The sequence below is a fragment of the Oncorhynchus clarkii genome, chromosome 7, assembly GCF_045791955.1.
Source record: "Oncorhynchus clarkii lewisi isolate Uvic-CL-2024 chromosome 7, UVic_Ocla_1.0, whole genome shotgun sequence".
NCBI classification, from domain to species: domain Eukaryota; kingdom Metazoa; phylum Chordata; class Actinopteri; order Salmoniformes; family Salmonidae; genus Oncorhynchus; species Oncorhynchus clarkii.
In genome coordinates, this window is record NC_092153.1 from 44,016,981 (window position 1) to 44,039,555 (window position 22,575).

Consider the following 22,575-nt stretch of genomic DNA (forward strand, 5'->3'; position numbering starts at 1 on the left):
CCAGCTCTACAACTCCAGCCTCTCTAGCCCAGAGCTGTGACTCACACAGATTACATCAGCAGGGAGACATAGTAAAGCGTGTGTGTAATAGTAGACTACCACTGACGTTCCTCCAGGGTATTGACATTCACAACAGCATCCAGACACCGAGTGAAGTCGGTGTTCAACGCAGCAGCGTACATTCTCTTGGGCCAGGGATCTCTCAAGCATCACAGACGTTCTACGAACTAGGATCAGTAGAGAAAGGCTGTGCTGGGCACCGGGAACCTTGATCTCTAGGAGTGAGTGAGCGGTGACGGGGCAGCTATGGCTGTGAGCTTCATGTCTAGAGTGGAGGAGCTTCTGGCCTCAAGCAGCCAGGTTGTTTGGAACTTGGCGGAGCAGACCCTCAGAAGGTGGTCCTCTCAGGGGCTCATGCCAGCCCGCCGCTTCCTACAGACATGGTGGCAGCTCGGGGACTTCTATCAGGTCTGCTGAAACTGCATTACTAATCAATTCCTTTACTCCAGGGGAAAGGTTGTACTGTACATGCTGCTCAAATCAATGTGGCTTTTATTGACTGCTCTGTTGACAGTTACGGTGCCAGCTGCTAACTGGGAGGTACTGGTGCCTGGAGCGAGATCATGTCTGATCTATTCTAATTTGACTTGTCTTGTTGATATATTGCTTTCTGTAAATGGGCATATCTGTCAGGAGTTGTCTGGGGTCTATAGAATAACCATCACGTTGTGGCGATAACGGAGTATGTCCAAAGGGGAACTACATTTCAATTTCACTTTCAGAATGAAATAATGTTTTTGATAGATTGCCTTGGACTGGTTAGTGTCCAGTTCATGGTGTCTATTGGGTGAAAGTTTGCAGTTTGTACCTGTGAGGACTGAGTCCCAGAGACGGGTTTACAGGGGTCTCATGGCACATGTGGAAGTCATCAAGAAGCAGCATGGCCAGTCTTTTGATCTCCCAGATAGAAGCGAAGCACTTTGAAATGCTGTTTTTTTGCTGGAGCACCTGAATGGGATCTTGCGTGTGCACAAATTACACATCCTCAATAACTCTACGTACATGTCTGGCAAATCTTGAAAATGTTCAAAAATGTCAATAATTCAGATCTGTCAAATTAGGAAAGGTTGGCCTTCATGAAGTATTACTAAACCAAATGGCATGATTCATATTTGTAGATCATTATCAGTGAAGATGGATGGTGACAGGAGATGGTAATGAGTGAGAATATGTGGGGCTTAATGCAGTGAATTACAGGCGGGGGCTAACGCTGCAGGGCTGGAGCTAAGCCCATGTAGGTCAGTGTCTGGAGGTCGTGTGAAGAGGCCATGGCTGGAACGCCCCACCCCAATGACAGGCTGTCAAGGGGATGACCTCTGTGTCATGGCTATTACACATCACATGACCTTCCTTTAATCCTGCGGGTCAACCTCTCTAAAGCCATGGCCTCTAGCCTTCTGCAAGCGTGGGGAGGAGGGCGGGGCGGTCCATTAGTGATTCTTAATACTTAGTTACTTAAAGTAAAAAAATTGTTAGGATAGATAGTCACCAACAATTCTTATTTTACTGCCATGCTACTAGGAAAAAATAAATGAGTGAAAAAAACATTGTCGATCCACAGCACATTGTACATCTTTATGGTCTAAGGGTATTTTAGGCGTCTGTTTAAATGTTTTATGAGTCTCTCTGTCTTTCTGAAATTGGTTGTGCAGTGAGCTGTAGCGTAATTCTTTGGAGATAGGGTTCAGACTGAGCAGTAGCTCATTAGTTGCTAAGGCAAATATAAAATAGGTGGTGGTGTGAGGGTAGGTAGACGGGGCTTTAGGGGGCAAGAGAAGGGCACAAGCGAGGAGCAGAAAATCAGGGGGCGTAATTAAATAAGTACTACTGTTAATATACTTTATCCCGTTAAACAATGTTAGAAGACTAACACATTTTAGACCATGAAGATACTGGCCTCTTTGTTTTTATGTTTTGATGTCATTTGTCCGTAACAATGCAACATTGATAAATATAATGTGGTGTGGATCATGCACTGGACAACCACATAATCCCTTAAAGGGTTACTATAGTGACTAATCCCTGCACAGACAATGGAGCTTGTGTAATTAACAGCTACAATAATTCTCTATATTAAGATGGATTACACAGAAAGCACACAATGTTCTATGCAAACCGGCCCTATAGTTTCTTCTGTGTTACAAAAACTCTAAGAATTTGATCGTCATCCAGTAATCCATGATTGTGTTTTTGTTCTTTGCTGTATAGGTGGGCTATTGAACCAATCGGAAAGGGCTTGAATTCTCAAGGGATATAATGATTCAACTTTGTTTTTGAAATGCCTAAAAACTACACTTTGAGTTTAGAAAAAGGGGAGTTTAGATAATTTTGTGTTTGCGTGACAGTAATTAAAACGCTTGGTCCAGACATGTTCACAAGTGAGTACATTTCAATGAGGTTTTATGTATTCTAAAACAAAGTAAAAAAGTAGCCTGTATAACAGTTTAAAATCAGCTCTGTTGTGGTGAAGGGAACAATATGTTCTGGTAGACTGTAGTTAACATCAGCCCAGAACGTCTATTCCCACTCTGTGGTCACTGGTCCCTAACGTGACAGTCACTTTCCACCACAGAGGCCAGGCCAGCCAAGCCAGTTGGGAGCCACATGTTTTTCACTCCAACGGGTCACAGAAATAAATGTTGTCGTCTTTGCCACATTCCTGAGTGTCAGGCAGCCTTGAGAGTCAACATTGACACGAATCCTGTGCAGTATCTTTCCCTGGTTTCCCTGCAACTTTCGCAGACCTCTTACATGGTCATTCTTTGTTTGTCTCTCAGGTTTACCTGACCATTCAGTGTTTCTTGTTTCTTACAACTGTGCTGGAAACAAATGTCCTTAATCCTCTACACACTCTCAGAAATAACAGAATAAGGAAAGCACATTATGGGTCTTAAAATATCACCAACAATATCACCAACCGTAGTTTGACTGCCCACTACGTGCCGTTCACGCCAAACACCGCCACACACTCATCTCACCCAAGGACATGGAATAATATACGGCAAGCACACACACACACACACCTGTAAAATGTGCCGACAGCACCCGAACACTAACATCCATTTGGACAATGGAAAAGGAATCCATTCATCTATTCAACAGCTATACCGTAGATGATTCATTTTCTTGTCTTACATGGGAGGAAAGGCTTGGATCATTAGATTTGGTTCATGTTAATGAGAGTGGTGCAGAGGAAGGTCATGGATGTAGGGTGTACAGCTGCCGTGCCGCTGGTTGGGTCTCAGCAGTGCATGGAGACACCAGGAATTAGATGGTGCTAGAGTGAGGGTGTAGTAGCCGCTGTGCTGGGTGTCGTGAAAGTGTCGCCATGCTGTCTGGGGATCTCATCATGTCTGTTCCCTTCCCACAGATGACGGAGGGCCGGCTATGCCAGGTGCACCTCCTGGACGACAGGAAGCTGGAGCTGCTGGTCCAGGTAGGTACGCACCCTCTACACAAACTCAACCTCTGTGCTTTGAATTGTCGTTATTCTCTAGTGTGGAAACTTCATGCATTTGTGTTCATTTGTACTCTACCTGGTTTCATTTTCCTAGCCAAAGCTCTTGTCCCGGGATTTGTTAGATTTGGTGTCCTCACACTTTAACCTGAAGGAGAAGGAGTATTTTGGACTATTCTTCATCGATGACACGTATGTACAATTCCTAGCTACATTCTAGTTCACTGACATATGTCCAACATATGTCCAATATGTCAGATATAAAATACTGTACATGGGTGCAAACCAGTCTAGCTCTTTTTCCATGCTGCTGATTGCATCTCCATGACACAAGTTGAAATGATGCAACTTAAGAGAGAACTTTGTATTAGTCTAGCAGTTGACAGCACAGTTAAATAGATTGCATCTCTTGTAAGTAACATGAGTTCTAACAGAGTAGTCGTGTTGATGATCACGTATTCTGCCTATAACCCTATAAATCTGCTTGCATCCTTCCCAAGTGGTCAGAGTAACTGGCTCCAGCTGGATCGCAGGGTCCTGGATCATGACTTCACTAAAAAGACTGGTCCAATGGAGCTCAAATTCCTGGTCAGGTGAGGGATCTCTCTCTCTCGCTCGCTTTCTCTCTCAGCTGGTAGCCTACAGTATGGACCGCCGTACTGTACCAGCCAGCTACCCTATAGTGTACCACATCTATCATCAAGCTGAGGCTTTGACAGTGTGTCTTACATGCTCTTAAATCCATTAACTTACCCTTCCTCTTTGCAAATTAGGCTATATGTGGTTTATTTGAAAAATCCATTGAGGAAGAAAAAGTAGGTATCTATAAATGTTGCCCAGGCTCAAAGAGCTGGGCGTCATTGTTCATTCCCCCAGTGTTGATAGGAGGTACTTGTAACCCTGACCACATGTAGCTAGTCATGTCCAGTAGATGGTGCTAATGTAATATTCTGCAATATGAACGACTTCTGAAATTGGAGTAGGCAACCAGGAGCATTACCCTTACACCTAATTCAAGCACTTCATTTAATTACATCATGTCTATTTGTGTCTTGCAGGTTTTATATTGAGAAGATAACATTCTTGAAAGAGAATACAACAGTCGAGCTGTTTTTCCTAAATGCCAAATCGTCAGTCTTTAATGTAAGTGGATGTAGCTACTTTTCTTACATTTGTTACTCAATATGATTTTATTGAGCTTACCACGAGTCAGCCCTCCATAGCCTGTCCTTCAATTTCCATGCCAATGCATATATTGTGCTTACCCTGTTCCACTGCATGCTCAGACATAAACCAATTGGATGACCTGTGATCATTTGAGAAGTGAAAATATAATCCCACAAGCCAAAGGTTCCTGTTGTGGAATTCTAGTTGATAGGATGACTGGCTGCTGGAACTGAAAGTTGGCTCCAGACATCAATATCTTAAAACAACAAGCATGTGGGCCAGAAACACAGTAGGTGGCCAGAGAATTCTTATGTCTACACATTATTTTCAGAAGACAGTAAGGACTAGCTGTTTGACTGGACACTCTCCACTCTCATTACTATCAATTATTTTAAGCTCGTTCAAAAACAGTCTTTATAGCAGTTCTTCTACAGAGTTACTTGAGTTCTTCACTTGACTTGCTGACTTCACAGAGACTTCCCTGCTTTTGTTTTATGTAGGCTACTCTAATGCAACATTCTTCAACACAATGATGGCTTTCAGGCTTTCTCCAAGAGTACCAAATAGTTCCCTAATCCTTCAAAATATCATTTGACTTAGGGCTTTCTATTTGGAAACACTGCACTGTACAAACATGAAAAAGAACAATATCCTGATTCACTGCCTCTTCTCTCTGAGGCCTGTGCATATTTCCCATGCCACACACAGCTCAGACAGACTAGAAGAAATCAATTTCTGAGCTGTGTTGCTGTAAAACTATTAGATAACCAAGAGGAAGAAATCATTGGATAATGCAGCTGGAGGAACAGGTCTAAAATTTCATAATGTACACATACAGACACACATACATCACATGGTCACACACACACATGTGAGAATTGTAAAATAAAGTAGTGCTATCTACCAGTGATTGTAAAGGGTTGAGTGCTGCACCCACTGTTGACTTCCCTTATTAGTCTGACATTGGAAAGCTGACCTTTGACCATCAATAGCTTTTTTTTTTATTATTGCAATTTGATTTTGGCAGATGCATTGAAAAATGATCATCAATAGCACTCGTACTGCCTATTGCATTATCTCCTCCTCCTGTATTATACATATGCTAAAATGTATTAGTCAATTCTACTGCCATTTACTTTATGTTCATATTCGTATCTTTTGTTTTCTTATTGTTGTTGCATTGTCGAAGGTAAGCATTTCGTTGGACGATGTATACCCTGCGTATCCCGTACATACGACTAATAAAACTTGAACCTTAACAGAATTATACTGAATGAAAATATAAAAGCAACAATTTTACTGAGTTATATTTCATGTAAGGAAATCAGTAAATTGAAATAAATTCATTAAGCCCCAATCTATTGATTTCACATGACTGGGCAGGGGTGCAGCCTTGGGGTGGCCTGGGAAAGGCAAAGGCACACACACTCGGGAGCCAGGCCTACCCACTGGGGAGCCAGGCCCAGCCAATCAGAATTAGTTCTTCCCCACAAAAGGGCTTTATTAAAAATATGTTGGAGGTGGCTGATGGTAGAGAAATTAACATTCAATTATTTGTCAACAGCTAAACATTCCTGCAGTCAGCATGCCAAATGCACGCTCCCTCAACCTGAGACATGTGCAGCATCGTGCTGTGTGACAAAACTGCACATTTTAGAGTGGCCTTTTATTGTTCCCAGCACAAGGTGCACTTGAGTAATGATCCTGCTGTTTAATCAGCCAATTGATATGCCACACCTGTCAGGTGGATTATCTTGGCAAAGGAGAAATTATCATTAGCATGGATGTAAACAAATTTGTGCATTTGAGAGAAATGAGCTTTTTGTGCATATGGGTCATTGCTGGGATCTTTTATTTCAGCTCATGAAACATGGGACACTTTACATGTTGCATTTATATTTTTGTTCAGTGTGTGTGTGTGTGTATGTGTATATATATATGTATCAGTATGTCTGAGTAGCCAACAGCCATTTGCATTTGTTTATCACCTACAGTTGCTGAATTACTTAAGAGGAAACGATGGATCCCATTCCCAATAGTTCAGATGTGATAGGGGGTACATGTTTTGCTATCTGGGAGGCTACCCATGTATTTACGCGCCCTTGATCATCTTCACGCCACGGAGATAGTCTTACATCTTGAGCAGCCTGTCTGCCTTTCTACTTTAGAGGGTACTAGCAAGCTAACAACAGCCCCACCGTATCCTCCATTGAGTGACCTAAAAATTTCACGCACACTGCCAATTCATAACCCTGTATTGAACTTAACATAAATCCATTTGATATCATACACACTATAAATACGTTATGGGATACGTGCATTTTGTGGATAGTGATCCAACGTTGCCAGGAGTAACTTTTTCCCCCCTGGTCACTGGAGGAACGTGAACCTGCTCTCAGAATGTACCATTTTGATAAGGGGGTTGAAATGATAAAAAACTGCGATTATACTGGCTTTTTGTAACTATTGTATGCACGCACGTTCGTTCTATGTTATGATAAACGTAACAATAATTCGTTTCGAGCGTGGATGAAGAATATGAAAAACTCTTCTAATATTCCGACTCAACCTTAAACACGCGCACCCACTTTTCAGTGGAAATGGTTCAGTCGGTAACTGTGGAGCAGAGGTACGGCTGGTAATGAGATTTGCCTCAAGTCAAGTGCTACTGTTCGAATGTGGTACACTTGTTTTTCCACCCTATAATATTGCAATTTCCTTTCCCCCCCTCCCCCCCACGGCAGGAGATCATCGAAGTGGAGAGTGAAAACGTTTTCAAATTAGCTGCTTACGCCTTGCAGGTAAATGTATTTTTTGTAGTTTGTGGAGTTGTCATTCATCAGCGATTTGAATCTAAACTGAATCTACACTGCATGCATGCACGCTTGTTACAAAAAAGGTTAGGGTTTCGGAACTTTTATTTTGAGAGATGTGTAGTAGTTACGTTTTTACTTTAATATTGAAGTCGTTTACTATGATTTTAGTTCTTTAGCGTGCAATTATGTTTTGCTGTAATGCTATTCAACACGGAGTGAGATTAAAAAGTGTTCCCGTGGTCCCAAGGAACATTCAAGACTTGCTATGACATAGGCCTATTGATGTTGAAGTCCTCCAGGCTACTTGTTGTATCATCATTCCCACTAATAAGGGTGCTATTTTTTTCCCAGGAGGCCAAAGGAGACTACACAAAGTAAGGATTCACTCATGTCAACTCAAATCGATAAATAAATAATATTATTAGAATACAGTCAATTGTGTGTGAAATTATGATCTGCATGCGTCTTTTGTTAAAGACAATTGTAATAAAATTGCTTAAACTTGCACAGGCTATTCACTCAGTCGCATTTCCAACACGTTTTTGTGTAAGCTTCAAGTTTCTTAATTAATTAAGCAGTCTATAGTCGTATTACAGTAAGCAATCTACGCATTTGTTATTTACCCCATAATCGATGCTTCTATGTAGTTTGACCCACATGTTTGAGACCTGTGGTGTTGGGTCGAAGCTCAGTGGACAACCCAGGCTGGGAGGGTCGCAGTGGTCATTTAATGGTTAATTACGTTGGTTCAGATTTGGGGTTTTATCTTGGTGTTCCCTTAGTAGTTGATGATTTCCTTGGTGTTGTTCTTTTGGTGTTGAGCTGGAATTTGCTTTACCTGCAACTCTGTTTTATATGGTCCCTGTTTTATGTATTCCCTGTTGATGAAAGCATCTGTAGAACATACAGTGATGCTTCTAGATGCAGTTTTCCTGCTCAGTTCTGATTGCATGTTAAATGGGACGTGTTTTATTGTTTTCAATCTCCATTGCTCAGTAGCCAAATGCTATAGGCTCTACTCTGGAAAACCTGACCTCAATTGCTTTCTGTTGAGTTTGTGTCCTGGCTATTGCATTTCCTTTCCCCGCATCTAGTTCAGTACACTGAACTATGTCTTGGGTTAGATTGTTGTTGGCTGCACAAGATGGCAATCATTCATCTTCTCCCTCAATGTTATATAGAACTAGGACTAATATGTTTTTGTGGCAGTATTAAGCACTTTAAGGCTTGGCCAAGTGATAAGGTTTGTTATTTTAGTTGTCAGTTGGAGAGGTCTGAGGTAGTCAGTAAATATTGTCCTGTCTGTCAGAGTGGACGAGCTGGTTATATTGCTGAACCTGTGGGGCGTTTTCCCCAGCTTGGGTCCCCTAGAGGCCCCTGGCCATTATCTGAACACAAGGCTTTGTGTTCTGCTCTGTGAGGAATTGTATGGTGTGAATGCACACCGTGATATTTAATGCTGAAAATGCCTGTTTGTTTCTACGTTAAAGTCCCATCTTTGTACTCTCAAAAACTCTAGGACCAATTTTTTTTTTTTCAAGCCCACCTTTCAGCAAGCTTCAGAGTTGATGGTGATTGTATTCTATTCAGACTGGCCAGTGAAGCCCTTCACAGCTTTGTATTGCAGTATGTTAGGGGTGATTTACAGATTTTCTTTAGCCCTGAGGTGTCAGGCAGCTACGTGAGTTAATGTTTCAGCCTTTGAGGGCGTGGGTATGTGCTGCACTTTGTCCTCACTGAAAGCACAATGAAACAGACCCTGTCAACAAAGTCTGTAAAATCATTGTGGATGGCAGCCTGTCCAACTATATAGCCCAGCCTACACTCTCCTGAGTTGTTCTTAGGCTAATACATTATTTTTTCTCTCTGATGGTTTTCATTTGTACCTTTTTGGAGGAGGAAGGTTGGCAAATCCCCTCATATAACATACGCTGCTTAAGACAGGCATTGCAAAGGGCCCTGCAGCTCTGAGATTAGATGTGGAGGAGTTAGGGAGACCCCCCTTTCCAATTTACAGCCTGTTCTAAGAAGGATGAGCCTTAAGAGTGCAGACCCCACTGGCCCACTGTAAACTGCCAGGCGTCAGAGGGACTAACCATTATGATGTCATCTCTCGTGGTCAAAGCCCCCCCCAGTCAGATGTTGTTAGTATAATACATTAGGTCTATAGGTTACAGCAGGGGTTTCCAACCTAGTGGGGCAACAACATTTTGTGGGGGTCTTCCTTGATTTGAATATATTTTTTATATATATACAGTGGGGCAAAAAAGTATTTAGTCAGCCACCAATTGTGCAAGTTCTCTCACTTAAAAAGATGAGAGGCCTGTAATTTTCATCATAGGTACATTTCAACTATGACAGACAAAATGAGAAAAAAAATCCAGAAAATCACATTTTAGGATTTTTAATTAATTGATTTGCAAATTATGGTGGAAAATAAGTATTTGGTCACCTACAAACAAGCAAGAAATCTGGCTCTCACAAACCTGTAACTTCTTCTTTGAGGCTCCTCTGTCCTCCACTCGTTACCTGTATTAATGGCACCTGTTTGAACTTGTTATCAGTATAAAAGACACCTGTCCACAAACTCAAACAGTCACACTCCAAACTCCACTATGGCCAAGACCAAAGAGCTGTCAAAGGACACCAGAAACAAAATTGTAGACCTGCACCAGGCTGGGAAGACAGAATCTGCAATAGGTAAGCAGCTTGGTTTGAAGAAATCAACTGTGGGAGCAATTATTAGGAAATGGAAGACATACAAGACCACTGATAATCTCCCTCGATCTGGGGCTCCACGCAAGATCTCACCCCGTGGGGTCAAAATGATCATAAAAAAGAAAGAACACCATACCTACTGTTAAGCATGGGGGTGGAAACATCATGCTTTGGGGCTGTTTCTCTGCAAATGGACCAGGACGACTGATCCGTGTAAAGGAAAGAATGAATGGGGCCATGTATTGTGAGATTTTGAGTGAAAACCTTCCATCAGCAAGGGCATTGAAGATGAAACGTGGCTGGGTCTTTCAGCATGACAATGATCCCAAACACACCGCCTGGGCAACGAAGGAGTGGCTTCGTAAGAAGCATTTCAAGGTCCTGGAGTGGCCTAGCCAGTCTCCAGATCTCCACCCCATAGAAAATCTTTGGAGGGAGTTGAATGTCCGTGTTGCCCAGCAACAGCCCCAAAGCATCACTGCTCTAGAGGAGATCTGCATGGAAGAATGGGCCAAAATACCAGCAACAGTGTGTGAAAACCTTGTGAAGACTTACAGAAAACGTTTGACCTCTGTCATTGCCAACAAAGGGTATATAACAAACTATTGAGGAACTTTTGTTATTGACCAAATACTTATTTTCCACCATAATTTGCAAATAAATTCATTAAAAACCCTACAATGTGATTTTCTGGATTTTGTTTCCTTATTTTGTCTGTCATATTTGAAGTGTACCTATGATAAAAATTACAGGCCTCTCTCATCTTTTTAAGTGGGAGAACATGCACAATTGGTGGCTGACTAAATACTTTTTTGCCCCACTGTATATACACACACACATACACACACACACTGAACACAAATATAAACGCAACATGCAACAATTTTACTGAGTTACAGTTAATGAGGAAATAGGTCAATTTTAAATAAATTCATTAGGACCTAATCTGTGGATTTCTCATGACTGGGAATACAGATATCCATTTGTTGGTTACAGATACCTGGACCTCAGGATCTCGTCACATTATTTTTGTGCATTCAAATTGCCATCGATTAAAATGCGATTGGGTTCGTTGTCTGTAGCTTATGCCTGCCCATACCATAACCCCACCGCCACCATGGGGCACTCTGCTCACAACGTTGACATCAGCAAACCGCTTGCCCACGCGGCGCCATACATGTGGGCTGCGGTTGTGAAGCCGGTTGGACATACTGCCAAATTCTGTAAAACAATGTTGGAGGCAACAAATGGTAGAGAAATGAACATTTAATTGTCTGGCAACAGCTCTGGTGGACATTCCTGCCGTCAGTGTGCCAATTGCACACTCCCTCAAAACTTGACATCTGTGGCATTGTTGTGTCAGACAACTGCACATTTTAGTGGCCTTTTATTGTCCCCAGCACAAGGTGCACCTTTGTAATGACCATGCTGTTTAAGTAGCTTCTTGATATGCCACACCTGGTGGATGGATTAGCTTGGCAAAGGAGAAATGCTCACTAACAGGGGTGTACATTTCTGGGATCTTTTATTTTTTTTCTTCAGCTCATGGGACCAACACTTAACATGTTGCATTTATTTTTGTTCAGTATTGATGCATTTTATTTTTTACAATTTGCGATTTGTTTATATACTGATCTAAAATTATGCATATATCCGTAATGCTTTAAGCTTGAAACAAGAGGTAAAATGCCCTAGGAAGACACGACACTGGTGCACATGCAAATATATTTGGTTGGTCTCTACGACAGTCAGAAGCAGAGTTACGACCTAAAGTCGACAAGTCAAATAAATTGGACTTTGCTTGGGAAGTAATCTTATAGAATGTGTGACTCTGTTGCTATCAATTGATCTATTCACTTTCTGTAAATTTAGGGTTCATGTAAATTATCATAACATATTTGGTAATGGAATAACATTTGGGTCTAGACTTTATTTTCCTTACGTAATTTAATAATAATTCATATCTAAAATATGTTTTGTCAATCTATGTAGAATTGCAGGAAAGGAACCTCAAAATAATAATTTTCCTAGGTCCCTCAAATGAAACAATATCAAGCTAGTGGCTATGTGAAAAAGGGGCCCTGGGGGGGGATTGGGAGCCCCTGAGTTACAGCACCCCTGCCTGGCACTGTCAATTCACTCACTCGAGTGTAGATTCAACCTGCTTTTACTGAGACTTTCACAGCAATGGGGACCACATCTCTTTTCACACCAGTCTCTTTCCCTGGATTTCCTTTCCAATGAACTACTCTCAGCCCACTGAAATAGCTGACATATGAGTGTTTAGCCTACACGCTGGCTGGCTGGGTGGAGGAGTTGCCCCCAGCCCACGCTGCAGGAAGATAAGACATCGTAATGAATTCCAGATTGCTGACAAGGCGATGTGGCTTCAGAGTAGATCACCCGACAACACCAGGCCCAGCGCCCTATAAAATGTATGCCATCAAACTCCGTAGCAGTGAACTGCCATAGCAGCAGAAACCAGTGAACCTTGAAGCAGCTAGCTTGGGAGCAATTATTCAAGTGAGTCTCTCTCTGTAGTGTTTCACCTTTGTGTGGAGTAAGCAGGTTCCCATAACTAGATCATTATGGCCTCTGCATGCTAGTGATTGTTTAGCTTTTTTTCATTAACTTTGAAGATGGAGAAACCTCAAGTGAGATATTTGAAAATGTAAGCTCAGCTCATGCTTTTTGTTTTGTTAGTACGTACATCCGTCACTGTAAATAAGAATTTGTTCTTAACTGACTTGCCTAGTTAAATAAAGGTTACACATCCAATACGTTCAATAAAAAAGGACCAAAACATAAGTATTATAAGTTGGCCCAGTAGTTTAGAACATGATAAAAATATGAAAGACCTGCCGTTCTGAGTCCTGTCCTAGAGGCCAAGTCATATTTTTGAAAAGCTCTCCTCTTGAGTTGTACAGTACCTTTTTAACACTGCATGCCAGAACTGGTGAATGGCTTTTGTTCTGGGCTTCAATGCTCTGGCCTGCCAAGTAAATAGCACTCTTTGGCGATCAGTAATTGTTTTGGAGTGACTCATAGTTCACTATCACAGACCTTGATAGTGACATGCAGCACAGTTAGTTAAGAGAGATAACAAGCTAATGCTGTGTTTTTAGATCACTTCCAGACTTCTACATACTAATCAGTACTCAAAAGTGAGAGGAAATAGTATTCAAAATGACAAAGTATTGAAGACCTGTGTCTCATTCTTTGCACTGGTATAATAGATTATGGAAGTCAATGCCTGTACTGCACACACCAACCTCAAGGAATGTTGACAATGTATATGTGATAGCATTAACAAACACATACTCTTGAGTAGGGTTGCAAAATTCTGGGAACTTAAAATAAATTCCCAGATGATCCCAAAATTCCAGTTGGAAGATTCCCGGAATCAGTCATTCTTTTACATTCTGTTTTACCCACTTCATATGTGTATATACTGTGTTATTATAGTCAAGGCTCATCCTATATACAGTGCATTTGGAAAGTATTCAGACCCCTTCCCCTTCTCCACATTTTGTTATGTTACAGCCTTATTCAAACTCCTCATCAACTCTAAACACAATACCCCATAATGACAAAGCGAAAACAGGTTGAGAGTTTTTCAACTTTATAACAAATATTTACAAGTATTCAGACCCTTTGCTATGAGACTTGAAATTGAGCTCCGGTGCATCCTGTTTCCATTGATTGTCCTTGAGATGTTGCTACAACTCTCCTGGAGTCCACCTGTGGGAAATTGAATTGATTGGACATGATTTGGAAAGGCACAAGCCTGTCTATATAATGTCCCACAGTTGACAGTGTATGTCAGAGCAAAAATCAAGCCTTGAGGTCAAAGGAGTTGTCTGTAGAGCTCCGAGACAGGATTATGTCGAGGCATAGATCTGGGGAAGGGTGCCAAAACATTTCTGCAGCACTGAAGGGCCCCTAGAACACAGTGACCTCCATCATTCTTAAATGGAAGAAGTTTGGAACCACCAAGACTCTTCTTAGAGCTGGCCAAACTGAGCAATTGGGGGAGAAGGGCCTTGGACAGGGAGGTGACCAAGATCCCGATGGTCACTATGACAGAGCTCCAGAGTTCCTCTGTGGAGATGGGAGAACCATCCAGAAGGACTACCATCTCTGCAGCACTCCACCAATCAGGCCTTTATGGTAGAGTGGCCAGACGGAAGCCACTCCTCAGTAAAAGGCACATGACAGCCCACTTGGAGTTTGCCAAATGTCACCTAATGGACTCTCAGACCATGAGAAACAAGATGATCTGGTCTGAAACCAAGATGGGACACTTTGGCCTGAATTCCAAGCGTCACGTCTGGTAAAGCATGGTGGTGGCAGAATCATGCTGTGTGGATGTTTTTCAGCGGCAGGGACTGGGAGACTAGTCAGGATCGAGGGAAAGATGAATGGAGCAAAGTGCAGCGAGATCCTTGATGAAAACCTGCTCCAGAGCACTCAGTACCTCCGACTGGGGTGAAGGTTCACCTTCCAACAGGAAAACGACCATAAGCATACAGCAAAGACAGGAGTGGCTGCGGGACAAGTCTCTGAATGTCCTTGAGTGGCCCAGCCAAAGCCCAGACTTGAACCCGATCTAACATCTCTGTGGAAACCTGGAAAAGCTGTGCAGCAACACTCCCTATCCAACCTGACAGAGCTTGAGAGGATCTGCAGAGAAGAATGGGAGAAACTCTCCAAATACAGGTGTCAAGCTTGTAGCGTCATACCCAAGAAGGCTGTAATCGGTGCCAAAGGTGCCTATGTAAATGTGATATTTATGTATTTTTTTTAAATTAGCAAAAATATGTAAATTATATTTGCTTTGTCATTATGGGCTATTGTGTGTAAATTGAGGTGGGGGAACAACTGAATCCATTTTAGATTAAGACTCTTTTCTCTGTATATATCAATGTTGCTCTTGCTGCTGGTGATTCTCTGATCCACCTCTACGCAGATGACACCATTCTGTATACATCTGGCCCTTCTTTGGACACTGATAACAAACCTCCAAACGATCTTCAACACCTTAGAACACTACTTCCGTGGCCTCCAACTGCTTTTAAATGCTAGTAAAACTAAGTGCATGCTCTTCAACTGATTTTCTGCCCCCACCCGACTAGCATCATTACTCTGGACGGTTCTGACCTAGAATATGTGGACAATTACAAATACCTAGGTGTCTGGTTAGACTGTATACTCTCCTTCCAGACTCACATTAAGCATCTCCAATCCAAAATTAAATCTAGAATCGGCTTCCTATTTAGCAACAAAGCCTCCTTCACTCATGCCGCCGAACATACTAGAGGTCGACCGATTATGATTTTTCAATACCGATTATTTGGACGATTTTTTTATAAATAAATAACAATATTTAAAAAATAAAATGGCCTCCACCTGCCTGTATGACCTCCCTACAACGCCTGGGCATGCTCCTGATGAGGTGGCGGATGGTCTCCTGAGGGATCTCCTCCCAGACCTGGACTAAAGCATCCGTCAACTCCTGGACGGTCTGGTGCAACGTGGCATTGGTGGATGGAGCCAGACATGATGTCCCAGATGTGCTCAATTGGATTCAGGTCTGGGGAATGGGCGGGCCAGTCCATAGCATCAATGCCTTCCTCTTGCAGGAACTGCTGACACACTCGAGCCACATGAGGTCTAGTATTGTCTTGCATTAGGAGGAACCCAGGGCCAACTGCACCAGCATATGGTCTCACAAGGGGTCTGAGGATCTCATCTCGGTACCTAATGGCAGTCAGGCTACCTCTGGTGAGCACATGAGGAGGGCTGTGCGGCCCCCCCAAAGAAATGCCACCCCACACCATGACTGACCCACCGCCAAACCGGTCATGCTGGAGGATGTTGCAGGCAGCAGAAAGTTCTCCACGGCGTCTCCAGACTCTGTCACGTCTGTCACGTGCTCAGTGTGAACCTGCTTTCATCTGTGAAGAGCACAGGGCGCCAGTGGCGAATTTGCCAATCTTGGTGTTCTCTGGCAAATGCCAAACGTCCTGCACGGTGTTGGGCTGTATAAGCACAACCCCCACCTGTGGACGTCGGGCCCTCATACTACCCTCATGGAGTCTGTTTCTGACCGTTTGAGCAGACACATGCACATTTGTGGCCTGCTGGATGTCATTTTGCAGGGCTCTGGCAGTGCTCCTCCTGCTCCTCCTTGCACAAAGGCGGAGGTAGCGGTCCTGCTGCTGGGTTGTTGCCCTCCTACGGCCTCCTCCACGTCTCCTGATGTACTGGCCTGTCTCCTGGTAGCGCCTCCATGCTCTGGACACTACGCTGACAGACACAGCAAACCTTCTTGCCACAGCTCGCATTGATGTGCCATCCTGGATGAGCTGCACTACCTGAGCCACTTGTGTGGTTTGTAGACTCCGTCTCATGCTACCACTAGAGTGAAAGCACTGCCAGCATTCAAAAGTGACCAAAACATCAGCCAGGAAGCATAGGAACTGAGAAGTGGTCTGTGGTCACCACCTGCAGAACCACTCCTTTATTGGGGGTGTCTTGCTAATTGCCTACAATTTCCACCTGTTGTTTATTCCATTTGCACAACAGCATGTGAAATTTATTGTCAATCAGTGTTGCTTCCTAAGTGGACAGTTTGATTTCACAGAAGTGTGATTGACTTGGAGTTACATTGTGTTGTTTAAGTGTTCCCTTTTATTTTTTTGAGCAGTGTGTGTGTGTGTGTATGTGTGTGTGTATATATATATATATATATATATATATTTTTTTTGTTTTTATTTTTGGTGATTTAAAAAAAAATTGATACATTTTATTTAATTATTTGTAATAATGACAATTACAACAATACTGAATTAACACTTTTATTTTAACTTAATACATCAATAAAATCAATTTAGCTTGTCCTGCTTTGCAATAAATAATAAATCATTAAACATTCAATATTCCCAGGTAAGAAGTTTTAGGTTGTAGTTATTATAGGACTATTTCTCTCTATACCATTTGTTTTTCATATACCTTTGACTATTGGATGTTCTTATAGGCATTTTTAGTGTTGCCGGTGTAAAAGTATAGCTTCCGTCCCTCTCCTCGCCCTTACCTGGGCTCGTACCAGGAACACATTGACAATAGCCACCCGCGAAGCATTGTTACCCATCGCTCCACAAAAGCTGCGCCCTTGCAGAGCAAGGGGAACAACTACTTCAAGGTCTCAGAGCGAGTGACGTCACCGATTGAAACGCTATTAGCGCGCACCCCACTAACTAGCTAGCTATTTCACATTGGTTACACCATCCTAATCTCGGGAGTTGATAGGCTTGAAGTCATAAACAGCTCAATGCTTGAAGCACAATGCTTACGAGCCTGCTGCTGCCTACCACCGCTCAGTCAGACTGCTCTATCAAATCATGGACTTAATTATAACATAATAACACACAGAAATACGAGCCTTAGGTCATTAATATGGTAAAATCCTGAAACGATCATTTCGAAAACAAAACGTTTAATCTTTCAGTGAATACGGTCTAAATATAAGTCTAAATTAGTTTGCAACGAGCCAGGCGGCCCAAACTGTTGCATATACCCTGACTCTGCGTGCAATGAACGCAAGAGAAATGACACAATGTCCCTAGTTTAATATTGCCTGCTAACCTGGATTTATTTGAACTAATTATGCAGGTTAAAAAACATTGATTTTGTATTGATTTTAAGAAAGGCATAAATGTTTATGGTTAGGTACATTCGTGCAACGATTGTGCTTTTTTCCCTGACTCTGTTGCACAGAACGCAAGAGAAGTGACACAATTTTCCTAGTTAAAATAAATTCACGTTAGCAGGCAATATTAACTAAGTATGCAGGTTTAAAAATATATATATTGATTTTAAGAAAGGAATTGTTGTTTATGGTTCGGTACACATTGGTACAATGACAGTGCTTTTTTCGCGATTGGGCTTGTTAAATCACCAGTTTGGCGAAGTAGGCTATGAATCAAAGATAAATTAACAGGCACCGCATCAATTATTTGCAAAGCAGGACAAGCTAGATAAACTAGTAATATTATCAACCATGTGTAGTTAACTAGTGATTTATGTTTGATTGTTTTTTATAACATACGTTTAATGCTAGTTAGCACCTTACCTTGGCTCCTTGCTGCACTCGCATAACAGGTAGTCAGCCTGCCACGCAGTCTCCTCGTGGAGTGCATTGTAATCAGCCATGATCGGTGTCAAAAAATGCCGATTACCGATTGTGACAACTCAATCGGCCCTAATTAATCGGCCATTCCGATTTAATCGGTCGACCTCTAAAACATACCCTCGTAAAACTGACTATCCTACCAATCCTTGACTTCGGCGATGTCATTTACAAAATATCCCCCAACAGACTACATCCAGTTTGTTGAGTAGAGCATCACGGTGCCATCCGTTTTATCACCAAAACCTGTATGCTCTCGTTGGCTGGCCCTCACTACATATCCTTCGCCAAACCCACTGGCTCCAGGTCATCTATAAGTCTTTGCTAGGTAAAGCCCCGCCTTCTCAGCTCACTGGTCACCATAGCAACACCCACCTGTAGCACGCGCTCCAGCAGGTATATTGTACTTGTCATCCCCATAGCCTAACTGGTTAAATAAAGGTGAAATTAATTTTTTTAAAGGCTGTAACGTAACAATGTGGGAAAAGTCCAGGGGTCTGAATACTTTCCGAATGCACTGTAACTACTGCTGTGTACATCTTTTCTGTTCATATACTATATATATATACACACACACACACACACACACACACACACACACACACACACACACACACTCATTCATTCATTTAGATTCTGGACTCTGACATTGCTCGTTCTTATGTTTATTATTTCCTTTATTTAAATTTTAGGGATTTGGGTGCATTGTTAGGTATTACTGCACTGTTGGAGCTAGGAATATAAGCAATGTGTACTCTGCCAACTAAATTAGAATTTGATTTGAGTAAGCAGGAAAACCAGTATCCTCCTACCAGGATTTCTGGAAAACTAGAGGATGTATTGAACGTTCCTGGAATTTTGCAACCCTACTCGTGAATCATAAGAACCAGCACATACAGTTGCTGCCAAAGATATTAGCGCCCTTGCACTTTTCTTAAATAATTCCCTATTTCTAGTAAAATAAGTAGAAATATAATAATAAAACAACTTTTGGTCTCCACCTTGTCATTGAATTTTCAACATAGCAAAACCAATTGTATTTTTGGCATGGACAAAATAATTGGCCCCCTGGGGCCAAGGTAACTGCCTACAAATGTTTTTTAGAGCCATCAATGAGCTTGCTGCACCTTTCTACAGGCATTTTGGCCCACTCTTCAGCAGCAAACTGCTCCAGTTCTTCAATGTTTGTTGGGTGCCCTCCACCAACTGCTGTTTTCAGCTCTCGCCATATGTTATGGACGTGATTCAGATCTAGACTTTTCGCTGGCCACTCCAACATTTTCTTCTTGAACCATTCCAGGGTGCTTTGAACGTGCGCAAGGCATCATGTATCACAACCGCCCGTGATTGGGAGTCCAATAGGGCGGAGCACAATTGGCCCAGCGTCGTCAAGGTTTGGCCGGTGTAGGCCTTCATTGTATATAAATTGTTCTTTAACTGACTTGCCTAGTTAAATAAAGGTTACATGTAATTAGCAGATTATCAGGTGTTGGAATCCAATGTTCAACACAGTGTTCAAAAACGGTCTCTCCGTTAAAGGTTTTGGGTCTTCCAGCAGGACAACAACCCCAGTCGCATGTTAAACAGCACCCAGGAATTAAAATGGTGAACTTCAAATCCATGTAAGGTGTGGTGACAAAGTTCAACTTATTTTAGAAGAAATAGGGAGGGGAAAAAAGTGCAATGGTGTATTTGGCTGCAACTGTACATTAAAGGGGCCTTGACACGATGTAACTATTTGAATTACCTTTTAAGGTAGACCCTCTTAACTTAAAAGGGCTCTTATCTGCTTCCACTGAGGCACTTTGGCAAGACATAAGTGGATATTAAGCCTAGTCTGTTGGGATAGCCTGCCTGATAAAAATATGAAAAATGTTCAGACATTGCACCTTTGCGTTTTTTATTAGTTATCACTTTCATGCTGTAAGACTTGGGAATTGAACTCTTCTGTTAAACCACAAATGCATCAACCAAACTCTATACAATACTTGAATATTTATATTTCGTATGATCTGTGTTCTGGTGTCATTATTGGATATGGGGGTTTATTGAACTCGGAGATAGTCATCATAGAGAGATCGAGGTTAGTAATTAGACATTGTAATGCCAGTAATGACATATGTATAAAAACAGTGTAATAATAACATGTATTCTGACCAATTGGCAGTGTTGCTATTATGGAGCCTTAAAATGCCCCCTGACCTGAAAACAATCAGATAAAATTGTATTTTTCACATGCTCCGAATATAACACGTGTTGACTTTACCGTGAAATGCTTACTTACGAGCCCTTAATAACAATGAGGCTATATACAGGAGGTACTGGCACCGGTACTGAGTCAATGTGCAGGTTAGTTGAGGTAATTTGGACATGTAGGTAGGGGTAAAGTGACTATGCATAGATAACCGAGAGTAGAAGCTGTGTAAAAGCAGGGGGGAGGTGTCAATGCAAATAGTCCAGGTGGCCATTAGATTAATTGTTCAGCAGTTTTATGGCTTGGGGGTTGAAGCTGTTAAGGATCCTTTTTGACCAAGGCTTGGTGCTCTGGTACCGTTTGCCGTGCGGTAGCATAGAGAACAGTCTATGACTTGGGTGACTGGAGTCTTTGACATTTTTTTTGTACCTTCCTCTGACACCGCCTAATATCTAGGTCCTTGATGGCAGGAAGCTTGGCCCCAGTGATATACTGGGCTGTATGCATTACCCTCTGTAGCACCTTACAGTCAGATGCCAAGCAGTTGCTCTCGATGGTGCAGCTGTAGAACTTTTTGAGGATCTGAAGACCCATGCCAAATCTTTTCAGTCTCCCGAGGGGGGAAAGGCATTGTTGTGTCCTCTTCACAACTTTCTTGGTGTGTTTGGACCATGATAGTTTGCTGATGTGGACACCAAAGAACTTAACTCTCGACCCGCTTCACTACAGCCCTGTCAATGTGAATTGGGGTGTGTTTGGTACTTTAATGCATGATCAGCTCTTTTTGTCTTGCTCAAGTTGAGGGAGAGGTTGTTGTCCTGGCACACTGTCAGGTCTCTGACCTCCCTATAGGCTGTCTCATCGTTGTCTGTGATCAGGCCTACCACCGTTGTGTTGTCAGCTATTTAATGATGGTGTTGGAGTTGAGCTTGGCCATGCAGTCGTGGGTGAACAGCGGGTACGGGTGGGGACTAAGCACGCACCCCTGAGGGGCCATTGTGTTGAGGATCAGCGTGGCATATGTTGTTGCTAACCCTTAACACCTGGGAGTGGCCAGTCAGGAAGTCCAGGATCCAGTTGCAGAAGGTGTTTTAGCTTAGTGATGAGCTTTGCGGGTACTATGGTGTTGAACGCTGCGCTGTAGTAACAGCATTCTCACAGGTGTTCCTTTTGTCCAGGTGGGAAAGGGCAGTGTAGAGTGCGATTTGAGATTGCGTGATCTGTTGGGGCGGTATGCGAAGTGGGTCTAGGGTTTCTGGGATGTTGATGTGAGCCATGACCAGCCTTTCAAAGCACTTCATGGCTACCAACGTGAGTGCTACAGGGCGGTAGTCATTTAGGCAGGTTACCTTCGCTTTCTTGGTTACAGGGACTATGGTGATCTGCCTGAAACATGTAGGTATTACAGGTCATGGAGAGGTTGAAAATGTCAGTGAAGACACTTGCCAGTTGGTCTGTTCATGCTCTGAGTGCACATCGTTGTAATCCGACTGGCCCTGCGGCCTTGTTTAAAGGTCTTGCTCACATCGGCTACGGAGAGCGTGATCACACAGTCGTCCGGAACAGCTGGTGTTCTCATGCTTCAGTGTTGCTTGCCTCAAAGCAAGAATAAAAGCCATTTTAGCCCTTTTGGTAGGCTCGTGTCACTGGCAGCTCGCGATGTCGGACGATGCACTTATTGATGAAGCCGGTGATTGAATTGGTATACTCAATGCCATTGGATGAATCCCGGGAACATTTTCCAGTCTGTGCTAGCAAAACAGTCCTGTAGCATCCGCGTCATCTGACCACTTCCTTATTGAGGGAGTCACTGGCACTTTCTGCTTTTGTTTTTGCTTGTAAGCAGGAATCAGCAGGATTGAATTATGGTCAGATTTTTCAAATAGTTCAACCGTGTGGCTCAGCGGTCTAAGGCACTGCATCACTGTGCTAGAGGCGGCACTACAGATCCGGGTTCGATCCCGAGCTGTGT

General features: G+C 42.6%; 1 protein-coding gene across 2 annotated transcripts in view; it reads left to right on the forward strand.

The window, feature by feature from the left end:
* Positions 1–251: 251 nt before the first annotated feature.
* LOC139413349 (FERM domain-containing protein 4B-like) overlaps positions 252–22,575 on the forward strand; it is a 39,634-nt gene continuing 17,310 nt past the window's right edge. Inside the window, exons 1-7 of one of the 2 annotated variants that reach the window (XM_071160607.1) lie at positions 252–468; positions 3,431–3,496; positions 3,615–3,709; positions 4,018–4,110; positions 4,576–4,660; positions 7,429–7,485; positions 7,852–7,874. In XM_071160607.1, the coding sequence (XP_071016708.1) occupies positions 307–468; positions 3,431–3,496; positions 3,615–3,709; positions 4,018–4,110; positions 4,576–4,660; positions 7,429–7,485; positions 7,852–7,874 (581 nt within the window). In that variant the 5' untranslated portion in view covers positions 252–306. The remainder of the gene's footprint in view (positions 469–3,430; positions 3,497–3,614; positions 3,710–4,017; positions 4,111–4,575; positions 4,661–7,428; positions 7,486–7,851; positions 7,875–22,575) is intronic. The other variant, XM_071160606.1, reaches the window with a different exon arrangement.